This window comes from Callithrix jacchus, chromosome 3, assembly GCF_049354715.1.
Source record: "Callithrix jacchus isolate 240 chromosome 3, calJac240_pri, whole genome shotgun sequence".
Classification (NCBI taxonomy): Eukaryota; Metazoa; Chordata; class Mammalia; order Primates; family Cebidae; genus Callithrix; species Callithrix jacchus.
The window spans coordinates 103,289,259-103,313,950 of record NC_133504.1 but is presented as its reverse complement, the minus strand read 5'-3'; the positions used below and the strand labels follow the sequence as shown (position 1 = coordinate 103,313,950).

The 24,692-nt window shown below is 33.7% G+C and overlaps 1 protein-coding gene across 3 annotated transcripts in view; it reads left to right on the top strand.

Annotated features, from left to right (window-relative positions):
• SMARCAD1 (SNF2 related chromatin remodeling ATPase with DExD box 1) overlaps positions 1-24,692 on the top strand; it is an 83,320-nt gene that overhangs the window by 37,707 nt on the left and 20,921 nt on the right. For 2 of the 3 annotated variants that reach the window (XM_008992970.4, XM_002745583.7), the window contains exons 7-10: positions 4,500-4,601; positions 5,575-5,656; positions 7,124-7,515; positions 19,966-20,165. In XM_008992970.4, coding sequence (XP_008991218.1) covers positions 4,500-4,601; positions 5,575-5,656; positions 7,124-7,515; positions 19,966-20,165 — 776 coding nt within the window. Of the gene's footprint in view, positions 1-4,499; positions 4,602-5,574; positions 5,657-7,123; positions 7,516-7,814; positions 8,178-19,965; positions 20,166-24,692 lie in introns of those variants that run through there. The other variant, XM_078366823.1, reaches the window with a different exon arrangement.

Genomic DNA, 24,692 nt, shown 5'->3' with positions numbered 1-24,692 from the left:
TCTGAAGCAGTCAAAAATGAGGATACTGAAAAGCTTCTAGGGTCCTATCCTGTTGATCTAACTGCAGAAAACATTCAGCACCTTGCCGCTGATGGCTGTATGGATGCAGAAGATGATGATGACAGTGATGATGAAAGTCAGAAGTCTGTGTATGCCATGACAGTGTAATACAAGTGATCAGATGTTTTAAATGCTGTGAAAATAGTTGGACTGCCTTGAAGATAATGGCCTTACTGCTGAAGATAGTAGAATAGTCTTATATGGCATCCAGATGAATTTGGAACTGTACAGGCAGCATTGGTGTAAAAGGAGGAGGCCGGCAATGCAAAAGAAATTTTATTCTTTATGTTTTAAGTCACTACAGCAGACATAGCAAGGACAGTGAGCTACAACCTTCTGGATCTGGCATTACAAATTTCCATTCATTTTCAGATAACCATTTTCTACCAATTCACAATAACTCATAAGCTGTAACCCTTCCAATGTCCACAAGCAAACTTCAGCTCATATTTATTGTAGTATTTATATATGAACTATCTAGTGTGTGTAAAGTTATGGTATCATTTTTATTAGATTACTTTCTCTTTTTATGTGTTACTGATGTTTTTTGACGTTGTATCTCTAATGCAGTTTTTTTCCTAAAGGCTATGATTTTTTACCAATTTTGTATAGTGCAGTAATTTTTGGAAATGTGTATGTCACAGCAGAACTGATTCTGGTCAATAGAAGAGGACATGCTGGCCTTTCTTTACACTCTCTGCAATGATTTTCCCGCTGGGGCTTGCCAGAGACTTGATATGATATCCTTACCTATGACAGATAGATTATATGAAAATCATTGCATCTGCTGGTCATGAAACCCAAGTGACAGAGTACCTTGTATTGCACTCTGGACCTGGTACAAAGCCCTCTCTTAACCTGGGCCCCATTCATAACCAACAATCTTTTTTTTTTTGTTTTTGAGATATTAGTTGCCCAGCCTGGAGTGCAATGGCATGATCTTTGCTCTCCGCAACCTCTGCCTCCCGGGTTCAAGCGATTCTCCTGCCTCACGCTCCTCAGTAGCTGGGATCACAGTAGCCTGCCACCACACCCAGCTAGTTTTTTGTATTTTTAGTAGAGATGGGGTTTCAGTGCGTTGGCCAGGCTGTTCTCAAACTCCTGACCTCGTGATCTGCCCACCTCGGCCTCCCAAAGTGTTGGGTTTACAGGCGTGAGCCACCATGCCCAGCCATAACTGACAATCGTAAGAGGTATTTTATAAAATGAATCAAAGCAGTATATACCCTAATGAAATATATCTTGCCTCCAGTGTGCAAAGTGCTCCCTATGTCCAAACAGTCTAAAGAGGCAGATAGGTGCACCCTTTCTTTTCTTAAGAGTGGAGTTTCCAACGTGCTCCAGACTACACTCCCATAAAAGTGGTGGTCCTCAGAGTGAGGATGGTTATTCCCTCACCCTGCATGTACATATCTGACCAGTACCATTCAAAATACCCACTACCTGTCAACATCTTCAGTATAGTGGATCAAGTGATACTCTCTGGACAATGCAAAACCACCTAAGTCTGTGAGTATTGTATTGTGAGAGAGAACCAGGAGAGTTACTGTAACTCTGAAGAAAGACTAAGGGCATATCATTAAACCTGCCAAAATAAAAATGGATTGCTTCTGTTTGACCTAATTGGGAAACGAGGGAAAAGCAAGTACTTGATTGATAATTGCATAGCCATATTGATTTGCTCCAGCAAAAATACCACATCCTGTCAAACAGCTGTAGTTGGAGTTCGATTGTTTATATACTCTTAAATAATTCTGCAAGACTCATCTTCCTTTTGCATAGGCAAAGGAGGCATTTTACATTGGGATGGGATGGTGGTATCATATCTGCAGTTCCTTTAGGACTGTAGTAATTGCTTATTAGTGTTGTTTTGATTGACACAGAAAATTCTAGGGACTTGGATTTGGTGTTTCCTATTATAGTAGTCCATGCATCATGGGTCAGGGAACTAATAGAATATGGGATTTCGGCCAGTGCCAAATATGTCTGCTCCAACTCTGATTCTGGAGATGGAAAAATAAGCACTGGGTTGAATCATAATCCTTGGGTATGCTGAGACAGATGTGGGCCCAAACTTTGTCAACTAGCTTTTGTAAAGTGTCCATGTAGCCTACTGGACCACATGAGTATATTCAGTCAATCAGGGATTAGCAGACCTAGGGGAAGTGTGGAACCCAAGAGCAAACAGCACGTGTTAGGCACACCATCTACTAAATATTGTGCTATCGTATATTTCCCAAGAGCTGTTTACTGTTTTCTAAATATTTTATCTATTTTTTAATTAAGGTGAAATTCACATAGCATAAAATTAATCATTTTAGAGTGAACTATTTAATGCCATTTAGTATATTCACAATGTTGTATACCATCATTCCTGTCTAGTTCCAAACACTGTCATCACCTCATAATAGCAAGCTATACCTATCAAGCAGTTTCTCCCAATTCCCTCCTCCGCTAACCCCTGGCAATCATCAGTCTGCCTTCTGTGTCTCTGGATTTACCTATTCTGAATATTTTATATAAGTGGAATTATATAATATGTAACCTTTTATGTCTAGCCTCTCTTTAATTTCAGAGGAATGTGTTTGCTTTTTTTTTTCTTTTTTCAACTTTCATGTTAGAATCGGGGTTTGTGTGTAATTTTTTTACAAGGGTATATTGCGTGATGCTGAAGTTTGAAGTATGGATGAATCTGTCACCCAGATAGTAAGCATAGTACTCAATAGGTAGGTTTCCTCAACCCTTCCCCAACATCCTCCCTTCACTCTCTTGTGTTCCCCAGTGTCTGTTCTCATTTTTATGAACATGTGAACCCAATGTTTAGCTTCAGTTTATACATAAGAAATGTGGTATTTGATTTTCTGACTTCACGTTACCTTGCTTGGGATAATAGTTTCCAACTATATCTGTATTGCTGTGAAGGACATTATTTCGTTCTTTTTTATTTGCCTCTTACTTAGCATAATGCTTTCAAATATACTACAATGGTTCATTCATGTTGTAGTATGTATCAGTACTTGATTCTTTTCTATGACTTAGTATTCCATTGTATGTGTTTATTTATCTGTTTGTCCATTGGTGCACATTTTTGATATATTAAAAAATAACCAACTGAAGTTTTCGAAACAGTAGTGAAAAAACAGTGGTTTAGAGTTAGACACTTGGATCTGTTCCCTCCTCAGCTGGTTGTTGGCCATGTGTGAACTTTAAAATACTGTTCCAAAAAATAAAAATAAAATACTGTTCTTAGAATTTCAGTGTGCCTGGGCTGTAAAGATGTCAGTATCAATTTCTGAGGATTTTGAAATGTTTTCTCCAGATGTGTTTCACCAATGTATTTTATTATTTCCCTGCTCAAAATCCTGTTGCTTCTGAAAAAAGACTAACCTTAGGCTATATGCCGTGTTTAGCTCTGGTTTAATTCTTCGTCCTTGCAGCCTATCCACATTCTCTGCACTTTAGCCCAAGTGGACCACTTACTAACTTATTATGAAGCACTAACTTACTATTATGCAGTTTTCTTCTTTAGTTCAGATATCCATAGCATTTTATTGGTCTCTGTTTTATGAAACTTTATTTTATTCCATTGTGCGGAGGAGGTATCAGAACTTAGTTGTTTCTATCTAAGGTATTCAAAGACAAAAATAGCAATATAGTTGTTGGATAGTAAAGGAGGTTGAAGAACTAAAAGACTGTATATTTCTACATCTGTTTTGTATAGCATGTTGTACAGTTCTAAGCAGAGTAGATAAATGCTTTTTGATTGACTAGAATTTTTCCTCTGCATTAACACAAGGAGTCTTTTCTTTTTGCTTAAATATGGACTTTAAGCAGTTTGTTAAAGTGAAGTTAAGTGACAGAGAGGAAAGAAAAGTGAGACTATGTATACCCACAATTCTCATATTAATCTGTTTGGTTTGTGTATTATTTAGTTCCACTTAAATTCCTTTTATCATTGTTTCAGTTTTATGTTGTGATTGAGCAATTAATATTTAAGCCCTTCTCTGAATCAAGAGTGAAGTAAAAGTAAACTCTTTTCAGAATTTGAGATTTATAGGTGGGTATAATAGTGAACATAGAAGAGATATTTGTATCCTTTTAAAATTTACCATTGTCTTAGAGAAGCCATCAATATACTTGATTATATTGAGTTAATTTGAGGATCATTCTAGTTGTTTAACTGATTTATCTCATTTTAAGGAAAGCACTGAGAATAAAGTTTGAGTTTTTGGATATGCAATCAGGGTCTTTCAGTGATCTTAAGTCAGCAATATTTTTTATCCTTAAAGACATAAATTTGTCAATGTTCACAGAAACAGAAACATTTTGGATTCTTCTGATTGTGAAAATTTTCAGATCAAGTCAAAATACAAATATAATTGCCTTAAGACCATTGTTATTGATATCTCTTAAATTGGTTCTTTTTTTCTCCCCATTAGGGAGAAGAATCAAATGAGTCTGCAGAATCTAGCAGTAATTGGGAAAAGCAGGAAAGTATTGTATTGAAATTGCAAAAGGAGTTTCCCAATTTTGATAAACAGGTGAGTAGTCATGTATGAAAATTTAATCAGTGTGTAATAAGTGTTTTTATCACAAAGTAGTGTTAGCGTTCAACCATACAAAAGCTTAGAGTGAGTTTTGCATTCTTGTAATTAAATGTTCTCCTTTTATCAGTGTTATAAAGTATTTTTATACTATTTAATTATGTTATTTACCTTGTTTACTCATTACAGTGTCTATGCTGTATCCCTAAGTCATTTAAAAAAGATAATAAAAATTGTGAACTCATTTATAAAATATAAGTCATGTAGAAAGTCATCTGTAACCCTGCCCCCATCAAGTAACTGCTTAGTTATTTTTCATACTCTCATCCTTGAAATTTTTTATAAGAATTTTTAAAATACTACATTTCAGTGTCTTACTAGTTCATAAGCTTTTTCTTCTACTTCCCAAATAGTAAGAATATTTTCAGGGTCTTTAAAGACTCATGCCACGCATATTGTTGCTAAAAGAGCCTCTGTTTAATCCCATGATTTTGTATATAGAAGCAGCACATATTTTTTTAACATGTAGAGTACATTTATACTTGCCTTGATTTATTTGAGTATGTATGCTCAGATAGTACATCTACTAAATTCTGATGAGCTAAATGCACAATCTTGTTGCCATACTGGTTCTTTACCTATGTTGAAACTTAAACCAGCTGCATATTGAAATTTCATTTTTAATTGAGCAAGCATTTCTTGATCTTCTAGTGTTCACAGTACTTCATAGTGAGAGTTAGAAATGCAAAAAAAAAAAAAAAAGCCAAGTTTTCTTTCCTTTAAAGACTATTGTGTATTTGTGGAGGTGAAATTACACAGCGTGTGTAAAGCAGCATAAGAACAAGTGCAAAATAATCAGATATGAATTCTCTGTTTTCAGGTGATTAACTTACTTTTAAAAGAGCATAGACCTTTTCTGCCAGTTGCTAATTTGAGATTTTTAACAAAAAGATAAATGACTTATTTCTAGGAACTAAGAGAAGTGCTCAAGGAACATGAATGGATGTACACAGAAGCTTTAGAATCTTTAAAAGTGTTCGCAGAAGACCAAGGTAATTATTCTGTGCCGCAGAAACGACATAATTCTCATTATATGCTGCATTTTAGTTTATGAGAAAATGGTATAAGAGCACCTATTAGCTGTTAATCAGAGGATGGGATTGCAAAAGATACTAGAAGTAATGATGTAAAAACATTCTAACAGCCAATTTCTAAATGTTTTGACCTGTCTGTTCTTTATCATGGTGTAAAACAAAACAATAAATACCTTTTTCTATTTGTTCAGTCTTTTTTGATAGTCAAGGCTACTTTTAAACTGCCATGTTTTATTAAGTGTAAAAGAAACTTTCTAACAACCGTCAGGATGGATCTTGTGATTGGTAATATCATGTCATTACTGTAATGTAGATGTCTTAGCCTATACTTGCACAGATTTTAAAAGCACTAGCATCAGAAACTTAAGGGTATGATAGGCATGAACCCATTTTGGAACACTCTTAATTCTAGGATCCAAATGATAGAGGAGAAGTGGTAAGGAAGAGTTGAGTCATACATGTTTAGTAACGTACCTAAGGAAGAATCAAGTAGACTAGCTCTTCATAATTGCAAAGCCAGCTTTAAAAGCCCAGCATGATAGCTTTAGGTGTTTTGGATTTGATTTTTTAAAATAAATTGTTTTTAAAGAAAGGCTATACTACCAAAACTCTTGATGGCACAGAAAATTACATTCTGTGGCCAAAAGAAAGCTACCAAATCTGAGTTTGAAAAATGGGTGAGAAAAGCCATGTTACGAATGTCAAAAAACTTGAGGAATACTTTAGCCAATTTATTTTGCTTATTTTTTTTATAAATGCACAAAAATAAAGGTATGAATCTGTGTAAGTCTAATAGCTTTCTGAGTAAGTAAAACATTCTGAATAAAGTATTATAGATTAATTGGTGCATGTTTTCTCACTGGTACATAAAATAATGGTGTACCTTCATTTACAGGCATCTTAGAATTCTGTAAACTGATAGATTAGTCAATGATAAGGAATGTGGCTTTTTGATAATACTGTATTTGAATAATTTTTTAAGTAACAATGAAACTTAGAATACTGAAGATAGTATTGGAAAATTATGGATAGTTGAAACATACATACTTTTCATTAGTAAGCTTTATAGTAGGGTAAGCATCATTTTTGCTACATTCTTCAGCATTGGCATAGTGAGTGGGGCTGCTAGGAATATATGGGACATCATATGGATATGCAGCTGTCATTTATGTTCTCAGGGCCTTTGTCGGAAAATAAAAATTTACATTTAATTCACTTTAAAAACACCTGCTTTTGAAACTTATTTTTAACCTCAAATCCTACATCAGTATTTCTTTTTAAAGTGTATCAATATTTAACAATAAATTGTGGTTGAATTCTTCTGTGTTCAAAAGGAATAGGTGAATGTTTTAAGTTTTTATTTAAAGTCTACCTTTATATTTATGTATTTGTAATTTAGTTTCTGCTTTTGTGTTTTGTTAACAGATATGCAATATGCATCACAAAGTGAGGTTCCAAATGGAAAAGAAGTTTCTTCAAGAAGTCAAAATTATCCTAAAAATCCAACTAAAACAAAACTAAAACAGAAATTTTCAATGAAAGCACAAAATGGCTTTAACAAGAAACGTAAAAAAAATGTATTTAATCCAAAGAGAGTTGTTGAAGACTCTGAATATGATTCAGGTTCTGATGTCGGTAGTTCACTAGATGAGGACTATAGTAGTGGTGAAGAAGTGATGGAGGATGGGTATAAAGGTAAAATTCTTCACTTCCTTCAAGATGCTTCAATTGGTGAACTTACTTTGATTCCTCAATGTTCTCAGAAAAAGGCTCAGAAGATAACAGAACTCCGGCCCTTTAATAGTTGGGAAGCTCTGGTAAGGTTTTATTCTTTTTCCCCCTGTATGTGTGTATGTATTTAATTCACAGTACCGGTTATAGTCAAGTTGTCTTTAGCCCAGGGAAGCATAGATGGGTGGCCTTATCCTGTGTAAAGTCAAACATTACTTTCATTGTAAGCCAATTGTATTTCAAATAGTGTCATATGACCTAATTTTGAATGAATTAAGGGGTGATTTTCCTGAAAAAACCCAAGCTGATTGGCTGGGAGTACTGTCACTCATTCTTTTGCATAGAAACTTGGTTCATTTCACTTCAGAAGAAGAAATTAGAGCTTACATTTAGGAAGGAGTTGTTTGCTAGCCTGTTCTGATCTGTTACTGCTGAGACACCATGCAGAAAGCAAGAATGTGGCAGAAATTTTACTACAACTACTAGAAGAGCAATAGCAACGGCCAGGGGAGCTCCATGATTCAAAATGCCAGCCTAAGTATTTTATGCTTCAGCACAAAAGAAGCAATTGTTTATTTTCTTTTTTTCTTCTAAAAGTGACAGCTCAATCTCTAACATGTTTTTCTTGGTTAAACAACGCGGCCATTTTATGGAGTGTAGCAGGCTGCAGCATTTTTAAGTGGAAAGATAGAAAAATTTCTGGAAGCCTAGAATTCAAGCGTTAGGTGAAGGGAAGGCATAAGCACTGGTAAGTACACTTTGCATGATCATTTTCTGGAATTTGATGTTCTGTAAATAGGTTTTCTCCAGAATACCTGCATTTTGAGTTTTATGAATGCCAACAGTCATCAAATCTTATTCATACAGATAAATATAAGAACTCTTAAATTTTGCTTCAACTCTTACGTGGGCTTTTATAGCAGGAATTTTATATAGGCCCTGTTGTAAAAGCAATATGGATGATTTTTAACAGCTTTAAAAGATGCAGTGACCCTTGATGCTTTATAAAATTTTTTAGCAAGTTTTATTCCCTAAGTTAGGGAGCAAAGTTGCTTTTGTGATTAATTTTATACTTGCAGCAAATCTAAATGAGCATTAAATACCTTGATAAGTGTCTTGAAGTGGCGGTAGGGGAGAGTCCCTCAACAGTGGTTATAAATGCATTTTTTAATTAAAATATTTGAAAAATACAGAAACAACATTAATAATGTTCCATAGCTTTAAAAAATAATAAAACCATTCATTTTGCCTGAAGCCTTTGCTTTTCCAGAGAACATCTGTCAAAGCAGGCCCTTTCAAAACTTGTTTGGCTTTGCCTGAGTGATTTATTTGTTAAAGTATTTGCTGAAGGGCTTTCTTGTTCTTCTTTTCTTCCTATTTTTCTTTCTTTTAATCTTTAATGGTCTCCTGTGTTATTGCAGAGTTGGGTTGCTCAGGCTTGTTGGGATTCTAATTTAATAAGATATGCAATTATCTCCACTAGTTTGTGTAGTCACTGTAACTACTTGCCCGAATATCTTATAGTAAAGTAAATTATACAATTTTACCAGGTATATGTGCCAGATGTTTAAAAAAAAAATTCAGCAACTTAACATGTAGAAAGCATATCTCCCCTACTAATTAATCAGAAGAGTTTAAATTAGTCTTGACATGAATTAGGAGATTAGGCATTACTTAGTGAAACCTCCTAACATCTTGCCCCTTTCTAAAAGTTGAACATAAAGTTGCCCCTTTCTTGTTTGTTCTAACCATCCATCCAAATATGAAATATTTTATGTAACAGTCTAAAGGTATCCGAAAAGTAAACTTTCTACTATAGTTCAGTGAATACAGTGCTTTGCTGTCCTTAGCAAAGTAGGTGAATGAGCTTTTTCAAATTCATATTGTAAATTAGCAAGTAAATATATAATATGCTTTCAATTTTAATTTGCTTAGAACTTCGAGCTTCTACTTTAAAAACCTTTAGAATTTTAAATGTGACTTACTTAGAGGGTACTTTTTTTTTTTTTTTAGCTAAAATCCTACCCTAGAGCAGTTTTAATATCTTAATAAAATTATCAAAACAAAAGTCAACATTAGGCATATTTTGGTTAAAAGCTATATAATTTGCTTCTTCCCTGTTAATCAGTGAGGTTTGATAATGTACCTCTAAACAACTTCAAAAGGAAACAAAAGCAAAAAAAAATTGTTTTGTTTTGATAGCTGCCATATTTAGAAATTTCTATCAGAATTAGTTGGAAGTTTTAATTTTATTGCTCAGTCATATTTCAATGAGAATTACAACGTATTAAATATATTAAGAACAGCCTGCTAATGAATAGCTCTTTCTTGAAATTATTGTTTAATCTTAGTCTTAAGAATTGGGGAATTTCTATTTATAAACTATAAAATTCATAAATATTTCATCAAAAAATTCATACTTGAGATCATGAATAAAATACATATATAAAATAGTAATTTTTATTAAAATTGAGGTTTCTTTAACATTGGTAATTATTAAATGATTAAATGTAATTAGTATTTCATGGTCTTATAAAAGTAATTGAAATGTGAAAATTATGTTAGTTGTGCCTTTTAAAACAACACTTGAAAAGTTGTAGATCATTGATTGTTTTCAAGGTAGAAGACATATAATGTAATGTAAGTGTAATAGATATGATATATAAGTAAGTATAATATACTTATATCACCTATTTGGTAATTTAATTATAGTAATTTTAAATCTAGAGGTTACTACTATTTTATATTATTATGACTTATTTGTCAGATAATTACACTTCTTGAAATTAAAATACTCTTGAGATATTTTAGTCACTCCCATCTTACAGGAGGAAAATTTGACTTTTTTTTTTAAGTACATTACCTAAGGGGATATTTATGCTTGCAGCTTTACAGTCATTTTTTTTTTCCTGAGTCAAAATTTAAATATTGTTTTTAAATTTTTCTTCATAATTTTTTCTATTTTTTTTTAATATTTAGGTAAACTCAATTATGAGTAATACAGGTTAGCCACAAGAAGTAAAAATAGGGGAGAAATCTAGCTGTACAAAATAACACATGAGAATCTATCTATACTAAATAACACATGAGAAAACTCTGGAAGGAACAAACTTGTTGGAAATGAATTTTTTCCATTTTATTTCTAGTTTTTCTGCATAATAGTAATGTAGGTGCCCATTGTGAGAAAATCTCATTATTAAATCAATAATAATTATTTTGATTATTATTAGGCTTCAGAAATATAGCAAGCTAAAAATGCCATTAGTTTCAAAACTTGTACTGTTATTGTGGTAAAATTAGAATTTTTATTGCCAAATTTCACACATTAGATGCCATAATTTCACCAGCCACTTACTGGATTTTTGTCTAGCCTTGCACACAGTAGGGTAGGGGATATTAGTATGTCTGTGAAAAATATTACTATGTTGCATCTTTATATGTTAATCAGAGTAGTAATGCTTTTATGCTGACCAATGCAACATGCATCAGTAACTCAACATGAAAACTTTCATATATGCATCTACTTCGTTAACATTTAAATCAGTGTAGATCTGGTTTTTCTTGGCTGTTAAGCACTCAGGTTTAGTCCACGTCAAACACTATGCTACTCATTGTGTTACTCTCATCTGCAAGACTGCTGATTTTCTTTTTTGTTTGTTTGTTGTTGTTGTTGTTGTTGTTGGGTTGTTTGTTTTTTGTTTTGTTGTTGGTTTTTTTTTGAGACGGAATTTTGCTTTTGTCACTTAGGCCGGTGTGCAATGGCGAAATCTTGGCTCACTGCAACCTCCGCCTCCCAGGTTCAAGCAATTCTCCTGCATCAGCCTCCCTAGTAGCTGAGATTACAGGCTTCTGCCACCACACCTGGCTAATACTTGTATTTTTAGTAGAGACAGAGTTTCAACATGTTGGTTGGGCTGAGCCGGAACTGCTGACCTCAGGTGATCCACCCGCCTCAGCCTCCCCAAGTGCTGGGATTACAGGCTTGTGCCATTGCACCCAGCCTTTTGCTTTAACTGGTGGTTTTTGTAAAATGCATGCCTAAATTGGCCACTGAAAGCATGGTAATCATATTTCTTCCTTCTGGATAAGGTGGTATCAGTGAATTTGTTTATAAGATTACTATATTCAAGATTTGTTTTAATTTGTATAAGTTTGGTAAGTTTGTACTCAAAAATTACATGTGCATTTTGAGTACTTTGTAGGTGCTGCCAGGTATTTGTAATAATGAATAAGCTGAGGACTCTGTCTCCAGGGCTGCCTTTTGGCAAGTGAGGATTAATAATTTGAAAATTAAATCTGCTTTTAAATAGTTTCCCCCGTCCTATGGAAATTCAAAAATATTTGTATAGTAAGAGTGACACACTGTGGCAAGAGAGGGATACTTCAATTGTTGACTGTTTTTGAAAGAAAAAAGTCCTTTGATAACTTGAGTTTTTAATGAAGAGATCACGAACGATCAGGGCCATATTGATGAGTTTTTTTTTTTCATGTAATTTATTCAGCAAGTAGCAGTTACCTTTTTACTGTCTTCCTCCTAAAAAAAGAGATTTATCATTTTTTGAAAATGATTCATTTTATCTAAAATTGAAGCAGTATCTGCAGAAATGTAAAGTTTATCCTAAATTCTACCAAAGAAACCCACCATTTCAGTTGTTTTGAGCATTATTTCTTTATGTATACATTTGTATACTTCATACCATGTAAACAGGATCATCTTTTTTGTGCTTTTCAATAACCAGATTTACTAATAGATCCCGCATTTATCTGGTACTTTGTATTTCTTAGATCCTTTTTGGGGGGAAGTTAAGTAACTTACAGGATTGTGAAATGATTTTTGTGTTCATAAAACTGTAGCATGGTGTCAGTAGAGTGTTCTTACACCTTTCCTTAAATGAGAGCCCCTCTTTCCCCCTCCCCAAATTAATGAAGATATTAACTATTGAGTTTCTTTCTTTCTTTATTTCTTTTTTTTTTGAGACGGAGTTTCACTTTTGTTACCCAGTCTGGAGTGCAATGGCGCGATCTCGGCTCACTGCAACCTCTGCCTCCCAGGTTCAAGCAATTTTCTTGCCTCAGCCTCCCATGTACCTGGGACTACAGGTGCTCGCCACCATGCATGGCTAATTTTTGTATTTTTAGTAGAGATGGGGTTTCACCATGTTGACTGGGATGGTCTCAAACTCCTGACCTCGTGATCCATCTGCCTTGGCCTCCCAAAGTGCTGGGATTACCATACTATTAACATATATTAATAGAACTGGGAAACACCTTTCCTTAAATGAGAGCCCCTCTTTCCCGCTCCCCCTTCCTGTCAGGCATGAGCCACCGATCTCAGGCCAGCTATTGAGTTTCTTTACCTTTTGTTAATTTTTTTACTTTTATTATTTACACATGTACTTAGATTCACAAATAATTCTATACACTTGTCCCTGAACCCCCGGGAAAATAATATCCACCCTTTTCCCCAGCCTGTTGCCCACACTGCGGATAACTTATTTCATGGCTTTTGATTGTTCTTATCACCTCCATATCTTTAGGTAATATAATGCACTTTTTTTTTGTCATTTGTAGGTCATATCTATCAACTTAATGTTATAGACAATAGGATTTAGCTCTCACTGTCTCTCACTTCACATGCCCATTTTCTGTTTCCCAGTTCTATTAATATATGTTAATAGTATGGTAATCTTGAAGATCATTTTTAGTGTCTGCATTATTATGACTATGCAAATGCTTTTCACAGATGAACCATGTTGTATACTACATGATTATTTTTTGTTTTCTTCTCATCATTTTTCTAGTTACTATTTGTCTCGGTTTTTCTGTTTGCTTATTTTTCTATATACTTGTCATTACGTCAACTCTAAAGTCTTTTCCAGTTGCCTAAATTTCCTGTCAGGTTCTTTTTCCCTTTTTTCTTTTTGACACAGAGTCTCGCTCTGTCACCCAGGCTGGAGTGCAGTGACACGATATCAGCTCACTGCCATCTCTGCCTCCCAGATTCAAGCAATTCTCCTCCTCAGCCTCCCAAGTAGTTGGAATTACAGGTATCCACCACCATACTGAGCTAATTTTTGTGTTTTTAGTAAAGATGGGGTTTTGCCATGTTGGCTGGGCTGGTCTTGAACTCCTGACCTCAAGTGATCTGCCCACCTCGGCCTCCCAGAGTGCTGGGATTACTGGCATGAGACACTGTGCCTGGGCCCATCATATTTTAGACACCTCTGGTAATCTGTCAGTTTCATTGTCTTTAGAAAAATCTCTTCAGGAATTTTATCACCTGCTTCAATTTGGACTATTTACACTGTAGGCCAGCTTTTCAACTGTGGCCTTAAGATTTCATTTCCCTGATGTCATGGAGAATCCCTTTGTCTCTCTCATTTTGAGTCTCTTGTTTCTGAATTCAATGCATGTCAATTGTTTTATTCTAGTGGTTTTGTAACTGCATACTAGGTGGTAGATGAATGAATGATACAGTGAAGCTAGATGGCCTGATTTTGAATCTCTTGTCTGTCCTTTTCTGACAGCTTACATATCTGTAAGCAAACATCTGTTAAGTGGGGTATAATTATGGTGCCTACCTATGGGAAAGTCTAAAAATTAAAGTAAATGCCATCAGTATTCTGGCTCTTTAAAAACATTATCTGCAGATATTTACAATAATTTTCACTGCAAATGTTGTATATATTATTAATAAAATGCTAAGAAAGTATTTGTTGTTTTCTGTTTGTCCGATATATAAGTTCTAGCTGTACTGAATCAAACTTTTTAAAATCAAACCATTCTTCTCTTTTTTAAACCACCATGCCCACCCCATAGCTTTTTAAATCAGATTTATGGCTGGACACATGGGGACATTACCTACAATGTATTAAGACTAACTGTTTTAGCCTTCTTGTGATAGTTTGACAAAGCTCAGTCATTGGGTTTTGAGCTGTGGTATGTTTTGACTTTTGGAAAGTGTTGTTTCTTCTTGCCAGTAGAAGGATCAATATGATGGTGGATATTGAGGTTATTGAAAGCAACACAGTTAGAATAATATTTAATTTTGAAACCAACATGCCAAATCTCAATTTGTTCCTCGGGTTTTTATTTACATCAGAGAAAAATAAACTTCTTTTATTTAAACCCCTGATAGTTTGAGTTTAGTGTCACAGCAGAATCTAATCATAGTATATTCATTCAATTAAACTCTTTTTCCTTTGAAAAATTGTCTACTGATTTTTACATTCATGGGTAGTGGATTGTTATTAGATAGATCTAAATTCTAAATCAGCAACAGTCATTTAGATCATCTCTACAGTTGGTTTACTTGTGTGGGAGGGAGTGGGGACAAGGTAGGGAGTGTCAGGGAATCCTAAGGAGTTCTGAAATTTCTACTTCAAAATAACCAAAAAGTGAAGTTCAGTTAAACATCTCATAACCAGCCCTCAACTGTTAAAGCATCCTGAAGTAAGAACGACCTTGCACTCTCCTTCGCTGCCTTCCCCATTTTGTTATTACAATAAATTTAAACATACAGTGTCAGAATAATATAATGAACCCCCATGTGTTTTGTCCATACTCTTGTTTGCTTCCTTTCATATTATTTTGAAGCACATCTCAGATGTCATTTACGATTTTAAATATGTATCCCTGAAGAAACCATCACATTCTCATATCTAATAAATATCAATAATTTCTTAATATCAAAATATTTAGAGTTCAAATTTCCAGTTATCTCAAAAATGCCGTAGTATTTGTTCATTTGTTTTATAGTTTGTTAGTTTGAATTGGGATCCAAATAAGGTCCACTTACTGAGATTGCTTGATAGGTCTTTTAACTCTTAATCTGCAGGTTCCTCATCCCTCTCTCTCCCCCCCTCCCCTTCTCTTTTTCCAGTATTTTTGGCAAAGAAACTGGATCATTTGTTGTATATTTCACCTGTCTAAACTTTTCAGATTATGCCTCCCCAGTGTAATTTAACATGTTCCACTGGACTAATACTTTCTGTAAAATGATAATTAGAAGATTAAATGCTCCCACCAATACTCTTCCTTAGTTTGTAATGTGTTCTTGCAATAGAAGACAGTAATATCTGATTGTTAACTTTTTGTAACATTAGCAGCTGTTGATGCTGCATATCTAGATTCATAATTCATTAGCCAATGCAAAATTAATATTTGTTTTATTTTTATTTTTTTTTCTTTAGAGACAGAGTCTCGATCTGTCAGCCTGGGGTGCGGTGGCATGATTTTGGCTCACTGCAACCTCCACCTCTTGGGTTTAAGAAATTCTTGTGCCTCAGCCTCCCCAAGTAGCTGGGATTACAGGCATGCACCACCACTCCTGGTTAATTTTTGTTATTTTAATAGAGATGGGTTTTGCTGTGTTTGTCTCAAACTCCTTGGGTTTCAGTTAATCCACCCATCTCAGCCTCCCTAAGTGCTGGGGTTTATAGGCCTGAGCCACCACGCTGGCCTGCAAAATTAATATTTTAATACTGTTACTGCTTCTTTAGGAACTATCTATAAAAATAACTTCCTTAAAACCACTCTAAATGTTGCTGTTCATATTCAAAATTCAGGATAAATGTTTATTCTTTCCTTTAATTTTCCAGGTCTCAAAAAATGATTAGTCACCCTCACCTTTTAACCCTTTCTTATGGCGTCCAAATGTCCGTAATTAATTTTTGCTCTTAAAAAATAAGTAAAAGGAAGAAAATTTTTTTAATAAAGACATCAAACTTAAATGTGTAAATTGGGACAACTTAGTGAATTTGTGATTTATGTCTGTTGTAATTTTTTATATTTTAGGAAGTTTCAGCTATAAGGGAAATTTTGTTTTTCAGAAAGCTGTTAAGAGGCAAAAACAGTAATATGATAATGACAGATTAGATCACAGTATGCTAATTTTTTTGAGTTGCCTCTTGTATAACACAACTTCTGAAAATATTTGAAAAATAGTAGCATATTCTTTTTTGATGGAAAAAAAACTGAAACCTGTAATTGCTCTATAAAGATTCAGCATGCTTCTGCTTCGCTTTGAATATATATTCACTTTGTATAATCTAACATTGGTTTTCTTAATAATGGTTATGTGACTTACATGTTAGGAATCTTCACAGTGCACATTTTACTTTTTTATCTATTTCTCAGAAATATTGACTGTTGTTTATCACTAAATTCATACTATGCTTAGGCTTTTACCTTCAACAATACAGTAACATCCTTAGATTTCTACTGAATTATGGATATGTTACTAGATGAGTATTTACCTCTCCGTGTGCTTCTGGCACATATCTTCAAAGCATAACTATTGTGAATAAAAGTATACATTTATAACCACTGTGAATAGTTACTATATTTAATTTCTCAAAACTGTTCATGAGAAATACTATAGAAATGGTTATTTACCATGTTGTATATTTTATATAAATTCATTAATCGGTGAAAGATTAGGTAAGTTTGTTTGTTTGTTTGTTTGTTGTTTGTATTTGTTTTTGAGACAGGATCTCACTCTGTCACCCAGGCTGAAGTGCAGTGGCACAGTCTTGGCCCACTGCAACCTCTGACTCTTAGGCTCAAGCCATCGTCCCACTTCAGCCTACTGAGTATCAGAGACCACAGGCGCGTGCCACCGCACCCAGCTAATTTTTTTGCATTTTTGGTAGAGACTGAGTTCTGCCCTGTTTCCCAGGCTGGTTCTGAAATCCCGGGCTCAAACAATCTTCCCACCTTAGCCTCCCAACATGCTGGGATAATAGGTGTGGTGTACACCTGGCCAGTTTATTGTTTTTTTGGCAGTTAAAACTTGCACTTTTTGTTTTTGAAATTATTTCTTCCTTGGCTTCTTGCTCTTTCAGGCTATTTTAAACACTTTTAAATGTTGATGTTCTTCAAAGTTTTATTCTCAGTCTTCTAATCTTCAATTTCATGTGTTTTTCCTTAGGTAATCTCATCAGTATTTCTGACTTTGATGGCCACCTGTGTGACATCTTTTTCTTGAGCCTACATCTCTTCTCTAAGATATAGATCTGTTTATTTAACTAACTAACCACTGACTCTCTCTCGAGAATTTCGTAGATACCCCAAATTTAATATATCCAGAAGCAGAATTCCCTCGCCATCCTGGTAAATTTTTATCTCAACAGACAGTACCACTAATCAGTTATATTGAAGCCAGAATTCTGGGAGTCAGGCTTAACTCTTTTCACTCATCTCCCCACACTTAATGGATTCTACCTCCTGAAGATCATGAATTGATCAGTTTCTCCATGTCCAACACAAGCCACTATTGTCTCTCAACTCATAGCCTTCTTAATAGTTGTTTGCTCTCAAGCCTTCTTCAACATTGCTTTCTTAGAGTTCTTTCTAAGCAGTAACTCTATCTTTTCACTTTCTGGCCTAAAACCTTTCAATAGCTGTTTAATGCCTATAAATTAAGTTTAGACTCATCAAAATGATTCATACCCTTACTGCCTTCCTGTTCAGACTTGTCCATTGCTTCTCTAGGTTCTGACATTTGAATTTATCTTTCCATTAAAACAGTTCTTTTATTATTTCTGGCCTTCTTACTCTGTAAGGAATTCCTAGGTCTTAGATTGTATTAGTCTTTTTGTGATGAGTGCCCATGAACTTTTGCTCTTTCCCTTGTTTATACCAGAGGGTTACCCTTGAAATTGTTACTTGTGTTTCCCAGTGATCATAGACCACAAGGACAGGGGCTGTGTCTGTCTCTCAGATACTTCACCAGTTAGAGTAATTTCTATTAAGAAATAAGAACATAATAAATGGTAGTTGGTTACAGAAAGAAAAGTTTATTTTGAACTTTTAAGGTCTTAAATTATTTTATTTAGAGAAGTTCGAGTTAGTGACTTTTTCTCTTACCCAGCTTTGTGACTGTTTGAAATTGAACCTTAGTATTTTCATTTAGATTGGTAGACTAGTCTTGTAATTGTTATGAGGATTAAATGAATTACTGAATGAGAGGTATCCAATAGTTTCTAGCACATAAATGGCACATAATGTATGTTCATTTTAATTTGTTTTGTTTCTCTCACATGTAGGTATATTACACACACGTACTACAACCAGCATGAGATTGTATTTTTGGCCTATAATTTTTGGTTGCGTTTAAAAATAAAAGTATTTTAGCTAAAAGTTCTAATAGAACCTCTTGAAGACACTTGATTCTTATATATACTGCTGCTTATGCATAGATCTTTCCCCTGAAAAACACAAAGTAGGGGAAGTGGGAGATCACATTGTGATTATGAATATTGTCCCTGTGAAAAATGTAGTGTGCAAATAAACTTAGTATTTTATTTACAATGCCATTTTTGAAGTGCTAAGAAAAGAGTGGATATTTTGTATCTTGCCAAGTTTTTCTAGGATAAATATGGAAAATGTATACTGTTATAAACTGTATTTTATTAAATTATCTTAGCATATCCCAAAAGTACTTAATTACTATTGATTGAGCTTTTCACTGAACTTAGAAATACTGTGATCATAGTGATTAGAATTGTTAATGTGATTCTTGTTATAACTTGGAAAAATATGTTAAATAGGATAACATGAATAAAACTCATATGTGATGTTTTCCTAATACATGGTTTTATTTTAGTTGTCTACATTCAGTTCTGGCTTATGGGATTTTCAGTTTTGCCTCAAATACTTCAAATAACTTTTGGGCTTTCTCATTTTCTTCACTAAAAATATTTTTTGTCATGTTCTTTAGAATATATTTTTTTCAGCTATCTAAAAAATTCTAATTCTGATATGGCTTTTATATATGAAGTATTCAGTGCCTCCTTTTGAAAAATAAATACAACTGTATTTTGAAAGAGAAGTTCTGTGAGTTTTCAAAGAGAACTATTTATAGTTTTATGTTGAAATTGTATTTTTTTAAAACCTTAGCTGATTATTAAATTGGTCATAGTTAACTTTTGATTCATGTAATATCTTTCCAGTGATAGTCTCTATTTAGAAGTAAAGCATCAAGTGACAAATAATTGGAGTTTTGAAAACTTGAGGGGCTACACTTTGCTGATAGATGTGGAAAAATATGTTTTAAGAAGATTGATCTTAATATGTAATAGTCATAGGAAATGACAAATGGAGATGGAGATAACAGATTAGATTTGCAGTGACTACGTTTGATAGTTACTTTTGGTATTAGGGAAAAGTGAATTTAAGATTTTGAAATGTTTTTAAAAACTTGATAGGAGATAGTAACAATTACTTGTTAATGTTTCTCCTATAAGAGAGTATAGCTGCCAGGATCAAAGTAACAAGTTTGGGATTATGCATGTTTTGAAGTAGGATATATTTTATTTTAACATAATGAGTTTGATGTATGACAGTAGAATATAAAAGAGAAACATGTAGCAATTCAATTATAAACATGAAGAGTCAGATCCTCTAGTAGTTGATTATAAGCTCATTAAGTAAAAGTTTAAATTAGCCAACCTGTTTTCCTCATGAAGAAATCAGGATTGCCTTTCTCTTTCCTAGATCTGTACTATTCAATTATTTTTCTTTTTGTGCCATAGTTCACAAAGATGTCCAAAACTAATGGCTTATCAGAAGATTTGATATGGCACTGTAAAACACTGATCCAAGAAAGAGATGTAGTTATAAGGCTTATGAACAAATGTGAAGACATTTCAAATAAATTGACCAAACAAGTTACCATGCTTACTGGAAATGGAGGTGGATGGAACATTGAACAACCTTCCATTCTAAACCAAAGGTAATCTTTGTTGAATATATTTATCCATATTTTATTCCAATTGTATAAAATATCTGAACTTATTTCTGTATCACGCCTAGGAAGTGAGTGATATGGCAACTAATGGTGGAAGAGAACCCCCAGGTATTCTGTAATGGCACATAAGTGGACTGTGAACTGTTTTTCATTGATTTCCCCCACCCCCAAGTAGGATATTTTATTCTATGATATCATTATAAGTTAAAGGGGGGGGATTGTATGATACTATATGACCTGTGTCTTTTTTGCCTGATGACAGATAATTGTTTATATAATCACGGAAACAGAAAAAGTGGTTTTAGCTACTCCTATGCGTAAATTTGATGTCCTAAAAAAATGTCAGCTGCTTAATTGTATCAGTGTAAAAATTCCTTTCCTAGCTTCTTTTCTTTTTAATTATAAATAAAATGAAAGATACCCCATACTGTGATGAAATGTTTTAAATGCTTTGATAAAGCCAGCTTTTAAAATCTTTTGGAGTAGAAATACATCAGAAAGGGAAAGGACAGATAACTTTGATTAAATAGATCATATAAGTATACTTATTTCCCCAATTTGCTACTTTCAGTAAAATACCTTACCAGAATTCATGCAAAAAAACAAACACAGAAATATTGTCCAATGGCCAGTACATATTAAAGTGGTTTTTGTAATTGTGATCACCCACATTTTGCATGTTGTTGGTGGATTGGGGTGGGGGAAATTGTTTTGAACTTCCTGTAAAAGTTTGTATATTTTTAAGTAGTTTTGAGACGCAAAACTGTTCAGAATACTTTTTTAAAGAATAATATAAAACTGCTAATAGTATGATATTATTTATAGTGGCAAACCATGGAAACAAATGGAGTTCCTAAGATAGGGAATAATTGTACTGAATTATGGTATATCCATACTTTGCAATGTTATGCAACATTAAAATGAGTTACGTCTGTTCAGAATATTTCTGATAGGTTAAGATTAGCAGTAGGATCTCATTAAAATTAATTGCCTTAGTTGCTGATTTTATTTACTTCTGATATTTTTATAAGTTAATGATCAAAGCATATTTGCTGATCATTGGTTAATAATTTAAAATCAAGGTATGGGGAAAAAAAACATGATTACTGGCCTTTAATAGTAAGCTACAATCTTTTCTGTGCCCTTCTAGGGTGCTATGGGATGGTGTAGGGAAACGTGATGCAGTTCCCACAAAGAAGCTCTTTTCTCTGTTGCATAGAAAGAACTATATCAGCAAATTCATCTCCTAAAAGTGTAGTTGGAGCTGCTGCTTCTTGTTCTCCAGCATTGGATATGGGGAGTTCTTCACTCTACAAGACTTACCCAGTTGAGTCTACTTTATCATAATTTGGATTTTTAAAAATCAAGTGCTTTATTGCATCACTTAAAAAATTTCTCTCTCAAAACCACATTCACCAAGTCCTGTTATTTGTAAATAGTTTGATCAGGTAATAAACTGTCCTTTCCATTAGACTGAGAATTTTTAAAATAAAATATTTAATAGATGAGAAAAATAGTTGTTGTTGCTTTTTTTTTTTTAAGTGCTTGTTGGATCTTATCCAAAGTACAACTTCTAAAACCTGTATAGATCGTCTCTTTAGAGTTTATTTAAGTGCACTTTTAGGGGGTAGAATTTGTTGTCTTGATTTTTGTTCTTCAGCCAAGGTAAGAGTTGCATAAGCAATTTTTACTTGGTGTACTGGCCAGGCATTGTGGGTACTTAGTTTATAGACATTTAAAGTTGTTTCCTTGCTTTAGTAAAGGATTGAGTAGCACAGAGGAAAAGATTAGATTAACCTGATGAATAACCTATCATGCTTACATCTTTCTCTAAAAAGCAAAAATTCTTTATAACAAAGTTTGCTTTGCTAAAAACTGTTGCAAGTGTATGTCAGTTGTAGCAGAAGACAGTTTGCCTTTTAGAAATACACATATTTGAGAATTCCTTTTGAAAAATGAAATCTTTATAGAGAAAAGTTAAAAGTTTTCATATGTACTTCAAAACCATTACATCCATAATCTTTATTTTAAAATGTCAACATTTTAAATGCTTAAAATATAATACAATGAGGGAAGAGAAAAAAACCTTAGTATTTCTCCTGTTTTATTTTTACTATATATGTAGCCATCTCTAAAGCTTTAGTTAATTAATCTATAATTTATCAGCCTTAAACTAAAAAGATTTCTCACATGTTCGAAATACAGTATATTTAATCATGCGTGTCTTGCCTTTTGAGCTAAATCTGCCAAGGTTCTCCTGATCTTGTTCATCCTGAGCTTGATGGATGGTTTCTATCCTGCTCTTCACAGGAGCTCTGAGACCATTTGACAGTTATGCAAATGCAAATTGACAATGCAGATATGGTTTCATTAACTCAAAAGTAGTAGTACGTAAATGTTTTAGTTTGAACATTTCTATCAGTACAAACTAATGTTGTGGTGTAGTATATGCAGCAGCCATGTCACACTTACAGGACATAAACTTTTGATCAGACAGCATCCCTAATCTGTTTCCTATGAACTGCTTTAAACAAGTCTCTCTAGCCCTGTAGTTCTGTATTTTAAACTCAAATTTAGCACATTGTATGTACCCCTGGTGTTTCTATTTTATGCCTTTCTCACCTTTGAAAATAATTTTGAAACTAGTTTCTCTGACAGATTTAAACCCAATTGAATTTTCAGACTGAAGAAATCATGGCAACTCTGGAAGGAGTTCTTTGTTTGTTTTTACTAATGAAACAAGTAACTTCAAAATAGCCTGTTGCCTCATTTTTTTCATAATCTCAGAAAATCTCTAAATTGATTTTTTTCCTTAGTGAGAGGTAAGAAAATATTTAGTTCAGAGATGGTTTGGTACTCTGTTGAGAAGAAAACACTTATTCAAAAGACCTGAGCAAATCCCTGTGTTCTTAACAGTAAATTGGTGGTTTAGATTTATATTGTCATGAAACTTCTTAGAAAACTGTGAAGTGTCAAAATAAATGGGAAGTATGATTATACAGCATCTAAATATTAGAACTACTAGAAAAGAATGTAGGTACCCTGTGTTATAATAAATGGGTTCAGAGTCTTTATCAAAATTGCATTTTCTTTGCTCCTTTCTTGCTAAGAAAGGATCTATAATTGGCAGCAGTTTGGTGATAGTAAGTGACCAAGCTACTTGTAATTTAGACAAATCTAACAACAGCAAACATATACACATTAATACTTTATATTTTTATAACAAATACTTCAGTATAGTAAAACCATATCATGTCATGATCAAAACACCTTGCCAGAATTTCTTTGTGATTATGAATAAAGCAATATAATTTAATTTTAAAAAATCTGTGTAGTAGTTGTTTTTAAATTTCCTCATCCCATTTTAAAATGTGATGTTATAATGAATATTTTAACAGTTAAATAGATTTCTCAACATGTGTTGTGATGAAGAATTTCAGTAATTTTTATTTGTTAAGAATATCTCTTGGCTGTTTGTGATAGGTTTTATGTTGGGATGGCATGTGAGCCCTTGGCTGCATTTATAAGTGATGTGTGCTTAGCTTATCAAGTTTCATTACTCATAAATTGTGAGCCTTATGTGCACAGAATGACTAAAGCATTGGGAAGGATGCATAAAAATAATGGAGAACTCATTGTTAACCATAGGATGGGTGGGTCAGGAAGAGAGAATTTTTTCATTTCTACTATTTACTGGTTAAGTGCTGAGCTCTGAATCACACGTGGATTGGATGGATACTGGCACTACCATTGCAGATACAAATTTGGTTAGCCATGTGACCTTGGGCAAGTTACTTAACTTCTTTGAGCCCCAGTGAACTTCTCATCTATAAAATGCAGATAATTAGTATTTTCTATTTTTAATATGGATTAAATGAAATAATGTATATGAAGCCCATAGCATAGAGCCCGAAAAATGGTAAATATTCCAGTATTAGCATTTACTGTCACCATTATAGTAGAAAGAATTGTTTTGGATCTGGAATTTAAAATATCTATGATAACATGTTCTGTTATTACTTTTATAGTAGTAGCATAGACCTTATATTGACTAGGAAAGCAAAGACAGACATTTTTTAAAATTCAGCAAAAGAATTGTAAAGACCTTAGAAATGCTGCTTTTTCTCCTACCTATACTTTTAATTTTATTAAATGAGAAGTGTTTTATAAGTTGCATACCCCACAATTAAAACATACATTCTGATTTAAGATGGACATCATTCAGCTACATGTTCTTCAATCAGTTCTAATTGTGTCTTGATTTCAGAGTTTGATCCTTTAACAATGTATTATACTATAGCTATGTCCAGACCCTTCCCTGTGTGAAAACAGGATGTATGCAAGAGGAAATTAAGGGGATAGGATAAAAGCTGGAGAATAGGAGGCATGGCCTTGTCCTGTGTTTTCACATTAATGCAAGGTGTTCTAGTGAATTTGACAATAGGCTTTGCAGTGAGATTGACATCCTGAATTAAAATCTTAGCCTTAACACTTTGTAGCAATGCAGCCTCA